The 18,622-nt window shown below is 35.6% G+C and overlaps 1 protein-coding gene across 3 annotated transcripts; it reads right to left on the reverse strand.

Annotated features, from left to right (window-relative positions):
* Positions 1-1,941: 1,941 nt before the first annotated feature.
* LOC140439060 (zinc transporter ZIP3-like) lies at positions 1,942-17,595 on the reverse strand. Of its 3 annotated transcripts, none has more exons than XM_072528706.1 (2): positions 17,484-17,595; positions 1,942-3,037 (listed from the first exon to the last, which is right to left on the reverse strand). In XM_072528706.1, exon 2 carries the CDS (start codon positions 3,028-3,030, stop codon positions 1,984-1,986), a length of 1,047 nt encoding a protein of 348 aa, XP_072384807.1. In that variant the 5' UTR covers positions 3,031-3,037; positions 17,484-17,595; the 3' UTR covers positions 1,942-1,983. The 3 variants fall into 3 exon arrangements, with proteins under 3 accessions (XP_072384807.1, XP_072384806.1, XP_072384805.1); XM_072528705.1 differs by lacking the exon at positions 17,484-17,595 and adding an exon at positions 13,332-13,458; XM_072528704.1 differs by lacking the exon at positions 17,484-17,595 and adding an exon at positions 8,892-8,978.
* Positions 17,596-18,622: the final 1,027 nt, after the last annotated feature.

Genomic DNA, 18,622 nt, shown 5'->3' on the forward strand with positions numbered 1-18,622 from the left:
TCGTACACTCTAAGCTTATTGACTGTGTTTTATCGGTATAGTTTTTTTTGCAACAAAACAAAAAGAAGCAAAAAATGTACTAATTCTATAAATATACTAATTTCCAAGTGTTCACGAATTTTATTCGGCTACTGTTTAATTGTTGATTATTGTTAATTGTGTTTATTATGGAGCGTCAATCACGTAATTTAACCCGAGATGAATGTGCCCAAGCAGTGATACTGTCGGAAGAAGGTTGGAGTTACCGAAGAATTGGTCGTCGGTTGAATGTGTCCCACACATCCGTCTCACGAGTGTTGGAAAGATTCCTCGAAACAGGGGATCATACTCGAAGACCAGGACAAGGACGAAACCGGGTAACTACCCCTATTCAAGATCGATTTTTAGGAATTTCTGCTCTTCGACAACGTTTTGTAACACATTGAAGTCTACAAATTCAGCTTCCAGACGTGCATGCTATACAAATTAGTACTGAAACTGTTCGCCAGCGACTTAGGGAATACAACAACACCTAGGATTGCCGCCCGCGGTCCTCTATTAACTGCTGACCATCGAAGGGGGAGACTACATTTTGCCAGAGAACACGTTAATTGGTTAGAGGCTGACTGGGAACGAGTGGTATTTACTGATGAATCCCGATTTTGTTTGTACAATAACGACAGGCGTGTTCGTGTGTTGCGACGACCCAACGAACGATATGCTCAGTGTAACTTCTCATACACCACATTTTTTGGTGGAGGATCCGTTATGGTGTGGGGTGGTATTTCTTTGACCGCACGTACGGACCTAGTGGTCATACAAAATGGAACTGTTACAGCTGAAAGGTACATATTGGAGATCCTGGAGCAACATGTAGTACCATTCGCACCTTATATCGGTGAAAATTTCTTACTAATGCAAGATAATACCTTTTCTCTCACGGGTTACTTTAGTCTCGCGTGATTATCTTAACTGTACCTTACCTTTCTTGTTATCTTATTCTATATGTCTTAAGGTTTTCCTGTTTCTCTAAAAATAGGGTGGTGCCCAAATATTTCCCTTTTCTTATCTTCTAACATCTCTTCTCTTTATCTTCTAACTTCTCTTCTCTTTATCCTCTAACTTCTCGTCTCTGTATCTTCAGCACTTCTCTAACTGATTCTTTATATTTGAGCTGTAATAAGAGCCACGACCAAGATACCTTTACCAGATTGAAGCCCGAGCCTAGTACCGTTCTTTGTGTAACCTCTAATCTGTCATTAAATAGGGTACAATGCAAAGACAACAAGAATTGCAACTAACCATGGATGTGAAGAAAATTTACGTGTGTTTACCGTACCATACAAAGTTTACCGTACCATACATCCTAAAAATAATGCACGTGGAGGTAGTGAGGTTATAATTAGAGAAAACCTTTATCATAACGAACAAGTCAAATTTGAAGCTGAATATATTCAGACAACGGTAGTAAACGTTGGGACCAAGAACTATGACCTGGCAGTTATTGGTATATATAGGTCTCCAAAACAATATCAAAGCTGAAATATACACTACATTTTTTGAATTTTGAGATCGATTTTTCATGGAAGGAGATTTTAACGCGAAACACAAAGAAAGAGCCATTTCTTTTATCCGACAGGAAGATTTCTCAAAGCGGTGTCCATTTTAAATAGCTTGAGAACCTTCTTGTATTGTATTTGTCCAGGAGATTCATGTAAGTGTGTAAGTGTAAGTTTCATTTTTGTAGTTGTCATAATTTAGTCCCCTTGTCGTTCACTTATCCACGACCCAGTTTTCCAAATAAACCCCGAGTGACCGTTCGCAACAGTTTCGTTTGATTTTGCTTGCCCTATCTCCACCTCAATAGTTTCTGTTCCAAATTTTCAACCCCCTATATTAATACCCTATGTGATAGGCAAAATACATCGTTACAATGTATTACACTTAACAAACAAAATCAAATTATTTGTCATCTTTTTATTTTTACAAAACTTATAATACATCTTAAGCTTCTATCATAGTTATACCAAACATAATTAAAAATCCGAGAAGTATTGCGCCGAATTGTTTAAGTCCATCTCTTTTATCACCTTGTAGAATCTCAAAAAAGACCACGTACATTAAAGTTCCTGACGCTAAACCTTGTAATATCACAGATACTAATGTAGTTGAGGAACTGTCAGTTTCGCTGACCATTATTCCAATACCTATTCCAGCTGGACTCACAACAGCAAACATAAATACATAAATAATCACGAGATACGTTTTTAAGCCGGATGTTACTAGTTCTACACCGATACAAAAGGCGATCACTAGTTTATGTGCACTTACAGCTCCAAACATATACCACACTGTACTGGGAGAACTTTCTAAACCGACAGCTAGACCCTCAAAGAGTTCGTGTACTGAAAGAGCTAATACCACTAGTAGTCCTCTAATTATAGCGACTGTGGAACTTCCACCGTGAATAGGTGTATGCGAATGATGGTGAGAATGTGAATGAGAGTGTCCATTGTGTTCTGCTTCTATAGCCAACTCTTGACGAAGTCTCTTCACGTCTGGAATTTCTCCCCTTCTGATGGAAATACTTCGTTTTAATGCCAAACCTAAATCGACATCAACTGGTTCTTTTAAAGGTATTTTCATATCTGGAGGCTTCTCTTTATATTCCAAATAAACATGGACGCATTCTTCAACGAGATACATTACGAAAAATCCAACACACATTAATACTTCTGCGTAGTGTATTTTGACGTTTGGAGTTAGATCCAACTCCTCAAAATTTTCACTCACTTCCGGTAATAAATGAATGAAAGTGGTACATAGGAGGACACCGCCGCCCAAACCGAGAAGAAGTTTTACGTAGGCGTTACTTTTGGCGTCGGAACTCCAATTGAGCCATTGATTTAACTTGATTGGTATGTTTCCTATAACGAATGAGGCTGTGAAGAGAACGCACATAGCTGTAGCCTTAGCTACGGTGGCGCTTCCTTCAGACTCATGATGATCAAGGTGATCATGATGGGAATGCAGAAGAATTCGGGGAGGCATTGTTTATCTGAAAAAAAAAAAGAAAAAAAATAAAAAAAAGTTTAAAACTGGTCTTCAAAACTTTATAACGATATATGTATGAAATTATTCAAAAAATCGATGACTATATAGCGATTTTTAAGAGGACATTGATCTGAGTGTTCAATAGTTAAATATCATAGAGTTTGGTGGGTGCCAAATTCAATACCTACCCAAAAGAATACTAACAGGAGGAATAAGAGTGTGTGTGTGTGTGTAGAGGAAAGTGATGGCCTTAGATATAGTCTATTAGCCACAGGATGGCGCTGGGCAGGTCACGTAGCCCGATACAATGACAACAGGTGGATACGGAGAATTCTAGAATGGAGACCAAGGACGACAACAAGAAGCATGGGAAGACCTCAAAAAAGATGGATAGATGACATAAGAACAGTGGCAGGCAAACAGTGGATTAGATTGGCGCAAGATAGAGAAATATGGAAGCAATTGGGAGAGGCCTACATTCAGGAGTGGATGGAAAATGGTTGACAAGGAAGAAGAGAAGCCACAGGATTCATTTTAATTCATACACATATAAGTGTATATTAGGTGCTTAAAAGGTTAAATATCTAAAGAAGAAGTAAGGTATACCGAAAAACAGGTGGAAGAAGGAAGTTAAAAAAGACATCTTCTTCTTCACGTGCCATCTCCTCTAAGCTCTCAAATTATTCAACCAGGAGATGCGTCTTCTTCCGCGACTCCTTCTACCCTGTATTCTTCCTTGCATTATTAATTGCAACAAGTTATAACGCTCGCTCCTCATGACGTGTCCCAGATATTGCAGTTTTCTGACTTTAAATGTATTTAAAACCTCTATCTTTTCCCATTCTTCTCAACACCTCGACATTCGTGACTCTATCCACCCCACTTATGCTTAATATCCTTCTGTAGGCCCATAACTCGAAGGTTTCAAATCTGTCCGAAACATCTTTCTTTAAAGTCCAAGCCTCCAACCCATAAAATAATACGGAAAACACGTAGCATCTCAGAAGTCTTATCTTTAAAGAAATTGAAATGTCCCTGCTGCAGAGTCCTTTTTTCAGTTTATTGAAAGAATTTCTTGCCTGTCCTATTCTTGCCTTAATCTCTTCTGATATTTATATTTTTCAACTTTTTTAATTTGTTCTCCATGTATTGTTATGTTTTTTTGGCGCTGTTGGGCTTTTGTTATTACAATAAATTGTGTCTTTATGGTGTTTAGGGACAGTCCGTTTTCTTCACTGACTTCTACCACTGAAAAAGACATAGAAGAACTTAAAATTCCAAACTGGAAAAATAAAGCTGCAATCAGGAAAGAATGGAAATGAATAGTAAACCAAGTCATGTACCCTTTTGGTGTCCTACTAGGAGTCCTTGTTGGCATTAAGTTACACAGTAAAACAATCACAAATAAAAGACAAAAATTGATTCCAAAACACCCGGAAAAGTTTAGAGAAGCATTAGCAGAAGCTGACCTACCAGTGACTACCGGAGACCCTGGCAAAACGTGGGAATACACAAAGAAATGAATCACTAAAGCCATCAACAATACTAATCCCCAAGGAAAAATAATTAGGAAAAAACAGTGGATGACTGAAGAAACTCTTAATCTTGTAGAAGAAAGACGAAAACTTAGAAACGGCACATCAAATTCAAAACAAAAAGAAATAGAGATATGCACTCTGCAGATCTGCTATAATATCTAATGTAAGAGTTAATAATGTGGTTTCGAAAAACTTCAAATTAAAATCCGGAATTCGACAGGGATGCCTAATATCCCCCATTTTATTCAATATATATAGTGAACATATTGTGTGTCAAGTATTTGAGGAATGGCAAGGTGGAGAAACGATAGGAGGAAGAAAAATCAAAAACCTACGTTATGCTGATGATATTGGCGTCATCACCAGAAACACTGGAACAAATTTCATCTCTATACAGATGATACACAAAATTACCACTCATTTTACCTGGTTCACAGAGCAAGTGCTATTGAGATTGTTAATCAAGATATTAAATCATTGATTGAATGGGCAAGAAATCATGCATTAAATATAAACTCTAAAAAAACTAATCTGGTGGTTTTTGATCCAAACAGGGTGTGTTTAGAGATGAGTAACATCATTGAAATATTTGTTGATACTGAAATCAATAAACCTGTAACTAGTGCAAAAAATCTAGGTTTAACTTAAGATAATCACCTCAAATTTACAAAACATATTAACACCTGTGTGAGTAAAGCATTTCTCAGTCTAAGAACAATTTACCATAATCGCCGCTGCCTGTCATAGAAAGTTAAAAGAATACTGTACGAAAGTTTAGTATTATCAAAATTTAACTATTTATATGTTGTGTATGGGCCTTGTATTAGTTCAGATGACAGGAGAAGAATTCAGGTGGTTCAAAATTCGTGTCTTCATCTGATCTGTGGTGTAAGAAGACACCAGCCTACTTCTCACAAATTAAAACATGTAAAATGGTTGAGCATGGAAAAGAGAATATTCACTCGGTATGTCATTAAATATTAAATTCTGTAAGTTTATTTATTAAGAAATCTAAGAGGGAAAGAGTAATTTATTCATCTTTTTTTTTGCTCTCAAGCATAATACCACTCATAAAGTTAATCTTTAAGTACATATCAGGTGATTTTTTTAATCTTCTTAATATCTAAATAAATCCAACAAACTCCAAGATTAGAACATTCATTTTTTAAAGGTTCTTCCCCTTTTCTATGAACATATTTACATGCATTTAGTGTGTATGAATTGGTTTTGACAAAACTTTCATCAATGTATAGATTATAATAACAAATTTTGCATCATATTCGTCGTACTAATAGACGATGCGATATCAAAAAATTATGTTGCATCAGATACTTACTACGTAGCTGACGCAACATCTGTAAAGTTGTTGAATATTTATTAACGCAATGAACAAAAATAAAAGCATAAAACATAAAAGCTATTACACACCTAATAAATGTATCTTTCAAAGAGGGCGTTTTGCTGACAGATCTAAAGGTGTCACTATAAATTCCCAGTTATAAAAGGGATGACAGTCAATTGGCCGAAATCTAAAATAGTTCTTTTCCTAAACTAAAACCAAGGAATACCTTTTGCGATTGTGACTGACTGCTCATCCTAGATAACTAAGGTATCAGAAGAACTGAGCCCTTCAGGACTCTATCTGTGTTATTAAGTTCTAGTTGGCCTGGTATGCTGGAATATCTACTAAAAATTGTTTGTACAAATTTAGACGTTGCAAATATTACCGCTTTTTGCGTGACCTTGGAAAAATTTTTACTAAGACCGAGCTGTTTAATGTTTTTTAGAAGATTGTTGAGAATGACATTAGTAGAACAAGGATAATTGGGATCGTCGGAATTCTTTCCATAATTATTAACCTTGCAATACTATCTATAAAAATATTAATAAAGTTTACAGTGATAAAATGCTCCTTTGGCACAGAAAATCAACATTGACCAAGCTAATATTTATATTATCGCCCACCAGAAGTTAAAACAAGGGAAGTACTATCAATAAAACAAGTTATGATAAGTAACAAAGAAAAATTCTCCTCCAGTAAGATGTCGTTCCATCTTGTTCGTGGTATTCGTTTCCTACTGATAGTCTTCCTAGTCGGGAACTGTCTCTTGCCGTCTTTTCTACTCTATTCTACTCTTTTATTTCTTACCCAATCCTTGATGTTCTCCACCTTGCATCTACGTCGTATATCTGTACTTCTAGCTCTGTCCCATAGTGTTAAACTAGTGTGTTCATCTCTGTGTCAGGTCGTGTTTCTGCCGCGTATGTCATTATTGGTCTGATGACTGTTTTGTAAATTTTGGCCTTTGTTTCTTTGCCGATATTTTTATTTCTCCATAGTGTTTCATTCAGGCAACCTGCGGCTCTGTTTGCTCTATTCACTTGATCTTCCACTTCCGTTTTGAACTTTCCGAAGGCCAGATAATGTGATGTCTAGATATTTAAACTCCAGAACAAATAAAAGAAGATAAATTTTACCATGAATAAGCAAGAAGAATGGATTTCAACATATCCATAGCTTGGTACAATATTAAATAACCTTCTTCTTCTTAACATGCCATACACCAAAGTGCGTAGGCGACTATCTCATTACTAGAATTCTGTTCTTGGCGGCGTGACACAGCTCGCCTGTATTGTGTATTCCTGTCCATTCTTTAATATTCCTTAACCAGGATAATTGTTTGCGGCCGGCTCCTCTCCTACCTTCGATCTTCCCTTCTAGGATTATCTGTGGTATTTCATATTTTGCTCCTCTCAATATGTGCCCAAGGTAACCAATCTTGCGTTTTTTAATTAATTCAAAGAGTTCTCTTTCCACGCCGGCTCTCTTAAGGACGTCATCGTTTCGAACTCTATCCACCCAAGGTATGCGCATCATTCTTCTCAATGACCACATTTCAAATGCTTCAAGTTTGTTGATAGATGTTTTTTTCAAAGTCCACGTTTCCATGCCATAAAGCAAGATGGACCATATGTAGCACTTGACCATTCTGTAGCGTATTTCGAAATTTAGGTTTTTGGAAAATTAAATAACCAGTGTAACCATTTCTTTGGAGTAAAAGCCAGAATTGAGTGGAAAACTATTATAGTAAGGATCAAAATGGCAAATGATATGCTTGAAAATTGACCGAATGATCCGATCTTCAAATTAGTTTAGTTTCGGCAGCCTTTGGAAAACTGCGAGACACACTTAGGGCCAAAATACCAATTACCCTCAAAAGAAAAGTATTTGACCAATGCGTATTACCGGTCAAGACCTATGGGACGGAAACTATGACTCTAACCAAGACTACGGCTTCGATATTGAGAGTAGCACAGAGACGAATGGAACAGTCTATGCTGGGAGTGACGTTGGGGGACCGAATAAGAAACGAAGATTTGCGAAGAAGGACGAGTATTGATGTTGTGAAACGCATAACGGAACTGAAATGGAACTGGGCGGGCCATGTAGTGAGAATGCACGGCTCACGATAGACGAGCAAAATTACAAATTGAAGGCCAAGAGCAGACAAACGTAGTAGAGGAAGACCACCTACACGTTGGGCTGACGACATCAGGCGTATCACCAAAAAAGAGCACAAAATCGTGAAGAATGGAGGAGTTTAAGAGAGGCCTATGTCCAGCAGTAGACGTGATAAATGAAGGCTAGATGATGATCAGAAATAAGACCTGACACAGCCAAAATACAGAGAGTGCTGCAAACAGCAGAAATGAGAATAAATTATCATCATTATAATTGGCTCGATAATCCTTTGTATATTTTGACCTGCTTGCAGAGAACTCGCCACTCCCGTTTCCAAAAATCTTTCAAAGAATTTTCCTTTCAAAGATATTAAGTAGTTTCTCATCGTTTTAGGATCAAGTACATGTTTCAGCCCCATATTACGAAACCGGTGACCAAAACCAGAAATGGGAATACCCAGAAGAATTGCAGGAACACACTGGAAGGCCGAATAAGGAGTGATGAGATTTAGAGAGTGACTTAGTTGAATAATAGAGGTCTTGAGCCATTGCCTTGCCAGATTTCCGAGATGATATACATAATACAATCATTTAAATTTCTTAGTCAGTTATATGTAAAATAAAAATTGTTAAACTTCGTCTTTACGATAACAAATATAAATATTTACATTTTAGTATAACGTGAAAGCAAAATATTACTAAAAAAATTGTACCTCATACAACATAAATCTTAATAATGACAAATACAATTAAGTAGACATGAAATTGATTGATCAAATTTTAAACTTCCAAAACACAATGCACCGAATATTTTTTTAGTGTAATTTATCAAGATAAGCGATTCTATAAAAAACTTACTTGTCTACAGCATTTCTCTCATCCGATAAAGAACACCAACCTTATAGGTTGATACACGTCACAAAAAACAATGTCCACAATTTCATTGTATCAGTACTTCATATTCTTATATAGCTCCAGATAACCATAATCATTTCATACAAGAGATAACGGCAGGTGGTAGTCATATTTAACAAAAAATCACGATATTTTTATAGAAATAACTATTGTTAATATCCTTTAACTATTGTCAGTTTTATTCTAAAAGCTGTTTACTTATTAACCCTCCTAGTATTAATCTTTTTTTTTAGAAACTGCCGGGCTCAACTTGTTAGTAAATGTTCGTATTTATTTTAATCAAACATTTTCATTGATTGTAAAACTTTACCAAAATACAGTAATATTTCTTCTTCTTTGTCTGCCGTCAATATTTTCAAGCGTAGTCTATCGTCATGTTATCAAGATTTTTTTTCGTCTTTATAGAGGGGGGGTCTGGAATCTTTAAAAGACATCTCAGTCCAGGACGCCGCCTGACTGGCCTTAGTGCAGGATTCGTTCTTCGTACTCCCGGCGATAGTTCCCGAGGTACTTTAAAATGCCCTCTCGTCGCCGAGTCTACGTCGAACGCCTACCTGCTAAACAGACCCTCCTCTGTCATCCAGCGATCGGGAAGCGGAATGGCCGCTGTAAGGCCGGCATCACTTCCGAAGCACTACCGTTATTCATTCATTCTCCATTCATACACATCCACACTCCATTCATCAGCAAGGAGGCTTCTTGTCTCGTTCCAGGTAGCGCGTAGAAGACCCTTATTGCTGACTCACGCTTATCTAACTCATACAGTGTGACCCACTTCTCTAGCTTCAACTTCCAGCATCTTTCACCCTTACCCTTGCCGTTGGTCCAGCTATCTTGCTTCCTCTTCCTTTTTCTTGATCAGTGCACGAGTATAGCTGTGTATTTTAGTCCAAACTGATTTATTTTCAATCATTCTCTCAATCATTTCTCTCACTGTAATAAAATTCACACCTCTCTCTCCCTCTCCATTTTTCTTCATGTTATCAAGCTAGGGAACGCTTCTCTGTCGGTAGCTCTGTCGGTTGATCTATCCATTGCCTAGTGTTACAGTCAGGATAGTTGTTCTCTTCTGACCAAGTGTTTGCCTTTTATTTTGTCCTGAATGATCAACTAGAGATAACTCGAACGCTTCTAATCTATTTAGATTTTTGACTTTTATTGTCCAGGTGTCACACCAATAAAGCAAATCGGACTATGTGTAGCATTGACTAGGGTTTGATTATCTACTTTTATTACTGAGTCCTCAATATGAATTTTCCAGCCACCATCCATTTTGTTTTTTTTTTTTTTCGTTGATAGTTAAGCCCTTTTCATAATGTGTTCAACAGAGTTTGAATATGTAGATGTCATCTGCGTATCTAATGTTATTAATAATTTCACACCTTTGAAAGAATATCATCAAGAACTTTAGTGAAAAATAAAATAAAGTATTTTAAGTGGAACTTTCTAAGATGTCTTCACCAATCCAAGCAGTTCTAGCAGAAGCCCAAGAACCTCTGTACAAATACGTAAGTAAATGTTAGCCAGCAAACGTCTAATAACATACAGATCGTTTAATACAACTATGGTTCACAAAATAGGTTTACTTTTGACAGAAAATTTATCAAATTCTTACTGGAGAATAAAAATTCTCCTCCTCTTGCAAAATCTTTTGTTTATACAAATTCATTTCAATCTTATATATTACAGCTACCAAAATTTCCTTTTACGAACATGACCTTGAAGTTCTGATAGACAAACCAACTGTTATATTATTGCCCTCTTATTCAGACTTGCCAATTTTAACTAATCTGATATTTAAATCCATACTAAGCAAATTAGGGGAAGATTTAACAATAATTTATACAGATGGATCAAAAACTGATGACAGTGCTGGTTTCGGATTTTTGTTTGAAACAGCAATTGTGTTGAGAAATATCGAATTCCTGAATGTTGTTCTATTTTTATGAATGAACTACTTTTCTACATGAACTAAAATTCACAAAAAAAAAGTTACTTTACTCTGGGTTAAAGGACACAGTGGAATAATTGGAAACGAAATACTTTAAAGATCTTTTTTCTATTATCAGGATATTGGCAGGGAAAGATGGATATCAAAATATAAAGAGGTTCAGAAGACTTCAAGAAACCATTACTTTTCTATTCATACATGCTTACTAAAAAATATTCTCCATATTCTCCAAAAGTGGAACTTTTTGCCCTAGGCCTACGTGGCCTACAAGACTGGTTGTTTACTGTAAATAATAATATCACTAAGAGATAAAATTAAAAACAATGATACCTGAAGAAGATGTCAAGGACGGTGTAAAGGAGGTGGATACGTAGAATCCTGAAGTGGAGATCAAGAGAGCGGGATATGTAGACTACATAAGAGCAGTGGCGAAAAACAGTGAGCAGACTGATGCAGAACAGAAAAGAAATCATACAAAGTACAAGAAAAATAAAAGAGGACGCTCAACAGAAACGTGGTAACTTTTGCAAGAAATAACCAAATTTATAAAAGAATGAGGTCTGATATACAGTCAGTAGCGCACCCAGAGGGGGAGGGGTTTGGGGTTTAAACCTTCCCCCGGGGCATATTAAGTCAAAAATATAATACAGTAGACTCCCTCTATAACGAGAACTAAAATGACAGACTAATTACCTCGGTATAAGCCGATCTCGTTATATCAGACAATCATAATACTGTGCATACATATGAATCTGTAGTTTTCTAAACCATTAACTTCCTGTAGTGAAGCCATTCGGAGCAATATAAAATGCTAATAAATATTGTTTGAATGGCGTTTTTGAAAAAACGTTATTTACTTTTATTGGATAACATAAACTATTGCTTCTGAAATTATAAGAACTCTGTTATTTTTAACTGCTTTAAATGGTCCAGTATCATTCTATCATATATTTTCTAAAGATGTGAAACAGTTGTATTTATTCATTGTAAAGAAGTTTATTGTGGGCTGCAGTTAAGTTTATTGAGGGGCTGTTTGAAAAGGTATTTATTTATAGATACGACCGGACTAAAAACGTAAAAAACACGTTTTTGGATCTTATTTTCTCTCGTTATAACCAAATTTGCCTCGCTATAGACGGTTATAGTTCAATAGAAATTTCACGGGACATCTAATATATCTCGTTATAAGCGAAACCTCGTAATAATCGTGTTCGTTATAGAGGGAGTATACTGTATAAAGAATAATAGGAAAATTTAACTTATCTTTCATACACAATACAAAAAATCCAAAACGCTAATTTAATAATTAAATTACCTGTAACGACCTTGTACATGTGAAAGGTTATTTTCATCGCTGAAAGTAGTAAAGACTTATTTAAGAGGTTGTATTAGCGAAGAGAGACTAAATGGTTTTGCTTTGATGTTTATCTATCAGGACATTTAAATAGATGAAGACGAGGTAATAAACCATATGGCTCAAAGCAACGCCGTTTAGACATTTTATTATAAAATTATTATTTAAAATACAATTAACGATTTAAATTAATATTTTTCATTATATTTAGATATAGATACCTAATAATAGGCTCATGATCAAAGTAGACAGAACGAGTCTGTTTCAAGTAGCGGCTGCCTTGTGGACTATCACGGGTTGTGTTCCTCTGCAAGTGTTAGCAGTAGAAAGGAGACATATCTATGAGAGAAGGGAACATTTGACAACAGCCATAAAAAGAAGAACGTGAAAGATCAATGGAAAGAGGGCAAGAAGAGTGGAACAATACGGGTGTTGCCCAGTGGACCAAGATGCTGATCACAAGCCTAAGGAACTGGGTAGATTGTCTGTTTTATTAGGGCATATCTTTATAGGTTCAGAAAGACAGATACAAGTATATGCCTAAACTGCGAATATTCCGACACTGTTACTCACTCAATGCTGGAGTGTAATAGATGTACAGTAGAGAGAAACAGAATATATAGAGAAATAGGTATGAATCCTGTGATTGTCAGAGAGATGATCGTGAAGATGAAGGGAAGTAAGGAGGTATAGAACAGTGTTTACAATTACATCCGAACAACAGTTAAAAAGAAAGAAGAAGAAGAGAAACACCAATAGGACCAACGACAGAGATCAGATCTAGATAACAGAAGAGAGAGTTACAAAAATGTCGTCAGCCTTACAGCGGCAATCCCTTTTGCACTGCTATCTTTAGTACTTTAAATTAAACTAAACCCAAATTTTAAGGACTCAAAATGGAGGTAGCATAAAAAAAAATTCGGTGCCCAATTACAGTAACTGTATGATTAGAAATCTATGGAAACTGGGAACAGGACGACGCGACGGCTACAATTGGAATGAACTTGGTTTGTTTGTATTTAGTGGAACAAACAGTCATAATTGAACACTAAGAAGAAGAATATGTAATAAAACTTACTTTTATTACGCCTGTATTTAAAACTCACGCTCTACACCATAATTTACTAAAATTCGCTTAACACAAGTACTTGTTCAGTAGGAAGGCAGTCGCGAAATGCGGTAAAATCCAAGATACGATCATTCATATTGTTACACCTATAAGCCGGTTTTATTTTAATACTACGAAGATAAGTACCTGCGTAATTACTTCTTCAATTTTAATTATAGCATTTTGTAGAATTTTGTCTCAGAATGTTAAAAAAACGCATACATGCAATAAAGGTTTATTGCCGGGGTTTTCCAACTTAGTTGACTGACTTCATTCTTAATTCTCATACTTTTAGTGTTAGGTAATAATGAATTATAAATTTTGCATTAAACTAAACTATGCGGACAAGTGTAAATTCCAGTTACCAATACATTATTTGTAGACTTTTTTATAACTTTTTCAATTAAAATAAATAGTAAAGTTAAAAGTTTATTTCTAAATAAACAACGTTTTTGAGACATTATTTTACGTTTGTACTTGATTTCCAAGATCCGTCCATATTACACCTGAATGTAGCAACAGTACATCGACTTGTCGATAACCAGAACGGGAACGTCGAAGAAACGATGTAAGGAAGCAAGATAGATGTCAATAGAATGCCATACTGGTGAAATGCGGACATTGAGGCACTGAAAAATGAATGAACGCGCAAGGAAGAGGGAACTTTACAGGAAAATTCGTACAGAGAAAAAAGGCACTGAAAAGAGCCGTGTGAAAAGTTTGATAAAGACATCTGGGGTTAGGGATACAGGATCGCCATGAAGAAGTTTTATACTCTCTCTTTCTCTTTTGTACTCTCCTTACGAAATGCCTATGGACAAGAAGCTCGAGCTAACAAGAGAGCTCTTTCCTCAAGACAGGGATGAGGGAGCTAAGCGGGCGGTACCCTCTACCATGGATGAAGTTGTCGAGGCATTGGACTCGTGGCTTCTGAAACACATGAATGCACCGCTGGAAACACATACCTTTCCTGAGCCTTGGAGGACATCGAGGTTGGTATTGCTCCCCAAAGTTGGGGAAAAGTATCCCCCTATCTGCTTCCTTCCGTGCATCGGGCAGCTGTATGAAATGATGCTGCAAAAACGTATAGACGACATAATTGATAGTTCAGGTAGTTTATCTCCGAGGCAATTTGGTTTTTGGAATCGTGAGTTTACTCGATGAACTATGCATCACAGGGAATGAATATTGCTGGGCGGCTCTGCTGTTGTTCGATGTTAGGAATGCATTCAATGCGCTGTAGTGAAACGAGGTAATGATTGCAATGGAGGAGAGAAAACGTCTTGGTTACCTGATGAATGTGATGGCGGAGTATCTGTCCGAGTGAAGGGTTATGGTGGAGAAGGCATGATTGGGTGGACTGTGGTCACAGGCGACTGGATTATTTCCTCACGCAGGTGCTTACAGGACACGGGTGTTTCAGGGCTTACCTTACTAGGTTCGGAAAGGCTGACATGGATGCCTATACTGCGGACACTCAGACACTGTGACACAAATTATATTAGAGTGCAACAGATGTATAGTAGAAAGGAACTGAATGGAAAGAGGGACATGTTTTAATTTTGTTACAGTGAGAGAAATGATGAAGAGTATGATTAAAAATTCAGCATGTTAAGAAAATAAACCAGGAAGAAAGACAGATGGAACAACAGAGAATGTAAGAGAGAAAGATCCTGTAAGTTAAAGGTAAAAAGAGTCACAGGGAAAAGAGGCATGAAGCATCATTTCTGACAGTCTGTGGATAAATAAAGGTAGTGTTTCGAAAGTGATGCCGGCCTTACTGCGGCCATTCCGCTTCCGGATCGCTAGACGACGGAGAAGAAGAAGACAAACTAATGAGAAAGTGTATCAATGTGTATGATAATTAATAAACCCAGCCTCCTAGAAAAAATATTGGTTGGAAGTTACCAGAAGGCAAACAAGAGAGATAGACCACAAAAAAAGTAGAGGGATGCAGTCATGATGGGGGATATCAAAGAATTGAGCATTAGAAATTGAAAAAAAAGGAAGGGACAGAAAAAGATGCAAACTATGCATTTACCAATGGGTTTAAATTAAGATAATCCGAGCCACAGAAGAATGTCCTGGATAAGAAACTTAAGAGTGTGGATTTTGCACCACAAGCGAACTGTTTAAAAAACTGCTGTAAATATAATTAGAATATTCACTCTTCAATAGAAAATGAAAGTGAAGAAGAAAAGGAGGGGAAAATAAAGAACTATATTGATTTCGCATTGCATTAAAATAGGTAATTCGGGCTGTAAAATACCGTTGTTAATACGAAATTGAGGATAATAGTTTCACTGTAGCAAAAGTGATCAAGAACAAAATGTCAAAGAAGTTCAAAATATAACAGTTAATAAAAAAAATAAAAAAAAAATTAAAAAAAAAATAAAAAAAAAGTAAAAAAAATAAATAAAAAAAAATAAAAAAAAAAATAAATAAATAAACCACTACTTGCGGATCTGGATAATACTGGAGAAACATAACCACTGGGCACTGGATGCATGGATTCGAGACTGGATACCTACTACTAGAAAATTGTATACAAAATTGTATAAAATTGTAATAAAAAAAATATATATGATTTTTGTAAGTTCACCAATTGTATAATGTAGAATTTTGCCGTAGTTATATTGTTTTTAAAATATTAATAATGTAAATTTTAAATATTAATAGATTTTATTTTAATCATTGTCAAAAATCAAAGTCAAACATGATTAGGCGAATGAAACTATAGGTTTCGCAGTCAATATCCCAACCACACACATATAACAGTTAAACTATGGGAATTATTTCAGAATGCAAAACAATAACAGAAATATATATATATATATATATATATATATATATATATATATATATATATATATATATATATATATATATATATATATATATCGGTTTCAAAACGTCTTGCGTCGTTGTCCGATGCCTAATTTCCACGAATTTCTATCATTCCATTGTTCTTCGGTCAAGTCTCGGGAGCTCATTGCCTTTGTTATTCCCTCCTTCCATGTTCTTTTTGGTCTTCCTCGTTTCTTACGATTTGGTGGTATCCATTTCATGGCGATTTTTGGTAGTCTTGTTTCTGGCATTCTTTGGACATGGCCATACCATATAAGTTGTTTCCTTTCTATGTCTGTTGCCAGTGATCCATCTACCCCCATCCGATTTCTTATTTCATCGTTTCTAATTCTGTCTGCTCTAGATATTCGAAGTGATCGTCTAAATACATCCATTTCTGTTGCTTCGAGTTTTCTTTTATTGCTTTCTGTTAGTCTCCATGTCTCTGTACCATAGGTTAAGCTGGTTTTTATGAGAGATTCATATATATTGTATTTTCGTCTTTTACCAATTTCTGAGCTCCAAAGAACTCCGTTAAGGCATCCAATTGTTCTACGGGCCTGGGTTATTCGTTTTCTAATTTCCCTATTGTCTGTGCCTGTGGTGTCGAAATCAATTCCTAGGTAGGTATATTCAGTGCAGAATGCAATTTCGGTTGTGTCCATCTGAATGTTGGATAGTTCTGCGCCTATTGGGAGATATTTTGTTTTTTGTGTATTGAGTTCTAAACCCCACTTCTTGTATTCTTCCTGTAGTTTTCTGGCCATATATGTCAGGTCTTCTTTATCGTTGGCTATAAGGACTTGATCGTCTGCAAACTGTAGGGTATATAGGCAAGTTTCTCCCAGGTCAATGCCCATTCCTCTGCACTTTCTTTTCCACTGATACAGTGCTTTCGCCACGTAGATTTTAAACAATGTGGGGGATATGCAACACCCCTGCCGGAGTCCCTTGTTTACAGGAAATTTTTTTGAAAGTCTATTTCCAATTTTTATTCCCGACGTTGATCCTTCATAAAGCTGTTTAAGGGCGTTAATTACTGTGTGCGTTAATCACACACACAATAACAGAAATACCTAACATTATTCTAAAATCTGAATTTATAATCGGAATATAAAATAAACACTTTTTGTGTAATAATAATTTGTCCTCTAACGGTGCAAGTTCCGTAATATCCTAATAAATATTTGTCACACTTAAAATTTTAATCCGTATAACACCTGTCAGTACAGATTAATCGTAGTTTTATCTTATTTTGCAAACAAAACAGCTTACCTTTTTTTTGGAACGAACATAACTCAACTCACTACATCGTTAAATAATTCTTTTCTACATTCGCGTTGTAAACTGCCAGATTTTGCGATGAAGTATTTTTATACCTGATACTTACCTCATTCAAGTCACGTTTTTTTTGCAAATTTACATAATTTAGCAGAATAAGTAATTCACAGTAGTACTTTCCCATTGTACCGGTATACATTGTACATCTTTAAAATTATTTATCAATTTCCAATTCAGTGTAAGGGAAGGGATAACTCTAGTGTGAAAAGTGCCTCCTAGTGTGCTATTTGTACTTTTTGCCTGTTGTAACATAATTTTTATTTAACGCTTATCTGAACTCCAAAGTTAAGCCAAAAGAAACTGATTCGACATTTAACTTATCATAAATTCATAAAAACACTTTTGAATTTTTTCTGTTAATCAATTCCTGTAGTTTGCTTCCAATTGCATATATGTTTTTCTACAGTTTTGCCACAGTTTTGTGTTTTCCTCTAATAATCTCGTTTTATCCTTCGTCAGCTATGTAATCTCTTTGGAAAGAAAGAGCCAGTTGTTTCAGTAATTGTTTTGATACGCTTTCCTCTCTGTTCTCTTCTTTTTCTTCTTTACTTTACGGTTTTACTTCATTTTCCAAAAGTACTGAAAAGAAATATAACCTATGTGGTATGGTTTTGTGTATGTGGTTTTGAAAAGGTAGTTTAACGAACAATAAAATGAGTTATCACTGTAGACTTCGGCAAATATGCAAATAAAAATGTAGAAAATATGCGCATAAATATGCACGTGTTTACCCGAAAATATGCAAATATTTTACAAAATATGCATACAAATAAATAAAAAAATCGTAAAATAGTAACAATTTTATTTAAAAAAAAAGTGTACATAACTAAATATTTCCTACTATTCATTAAGATTTACATTTATTTTAAGTAACTACATCATTTTTAAGTATGAATAAACTTATTTAGAATTATGGTAACAATAAATGACCAAGTGGTGTTCAAAATTTTCTAACAAAAACTTGTGGCTTCTGTCTGAGTACATAATATATTTATATATATGGAAAAACTTCGTTCAACATCAACTGATGTAACGGGAGCATTTTTCAAACTAACCAAAACATTTGGTTCTAA

The sequence above is a fragment of the Diabrotica undecimpunctata genome, chromosome 4 (assembly GCF_040954645.1).
Source record: "Diabrotica undecimpunctata isolate CICGRU chromosome 4, icDiaUnde3, whole genome shotgun sequence".
NCBI classification, from domain to species: domain Eukaryota; kingdom Metazoa; phylum Arthropoda; class Insecta; order Coleoptera; family Chrysomelidae; genus Diabrotica; species Diabrotica undecimpunctata.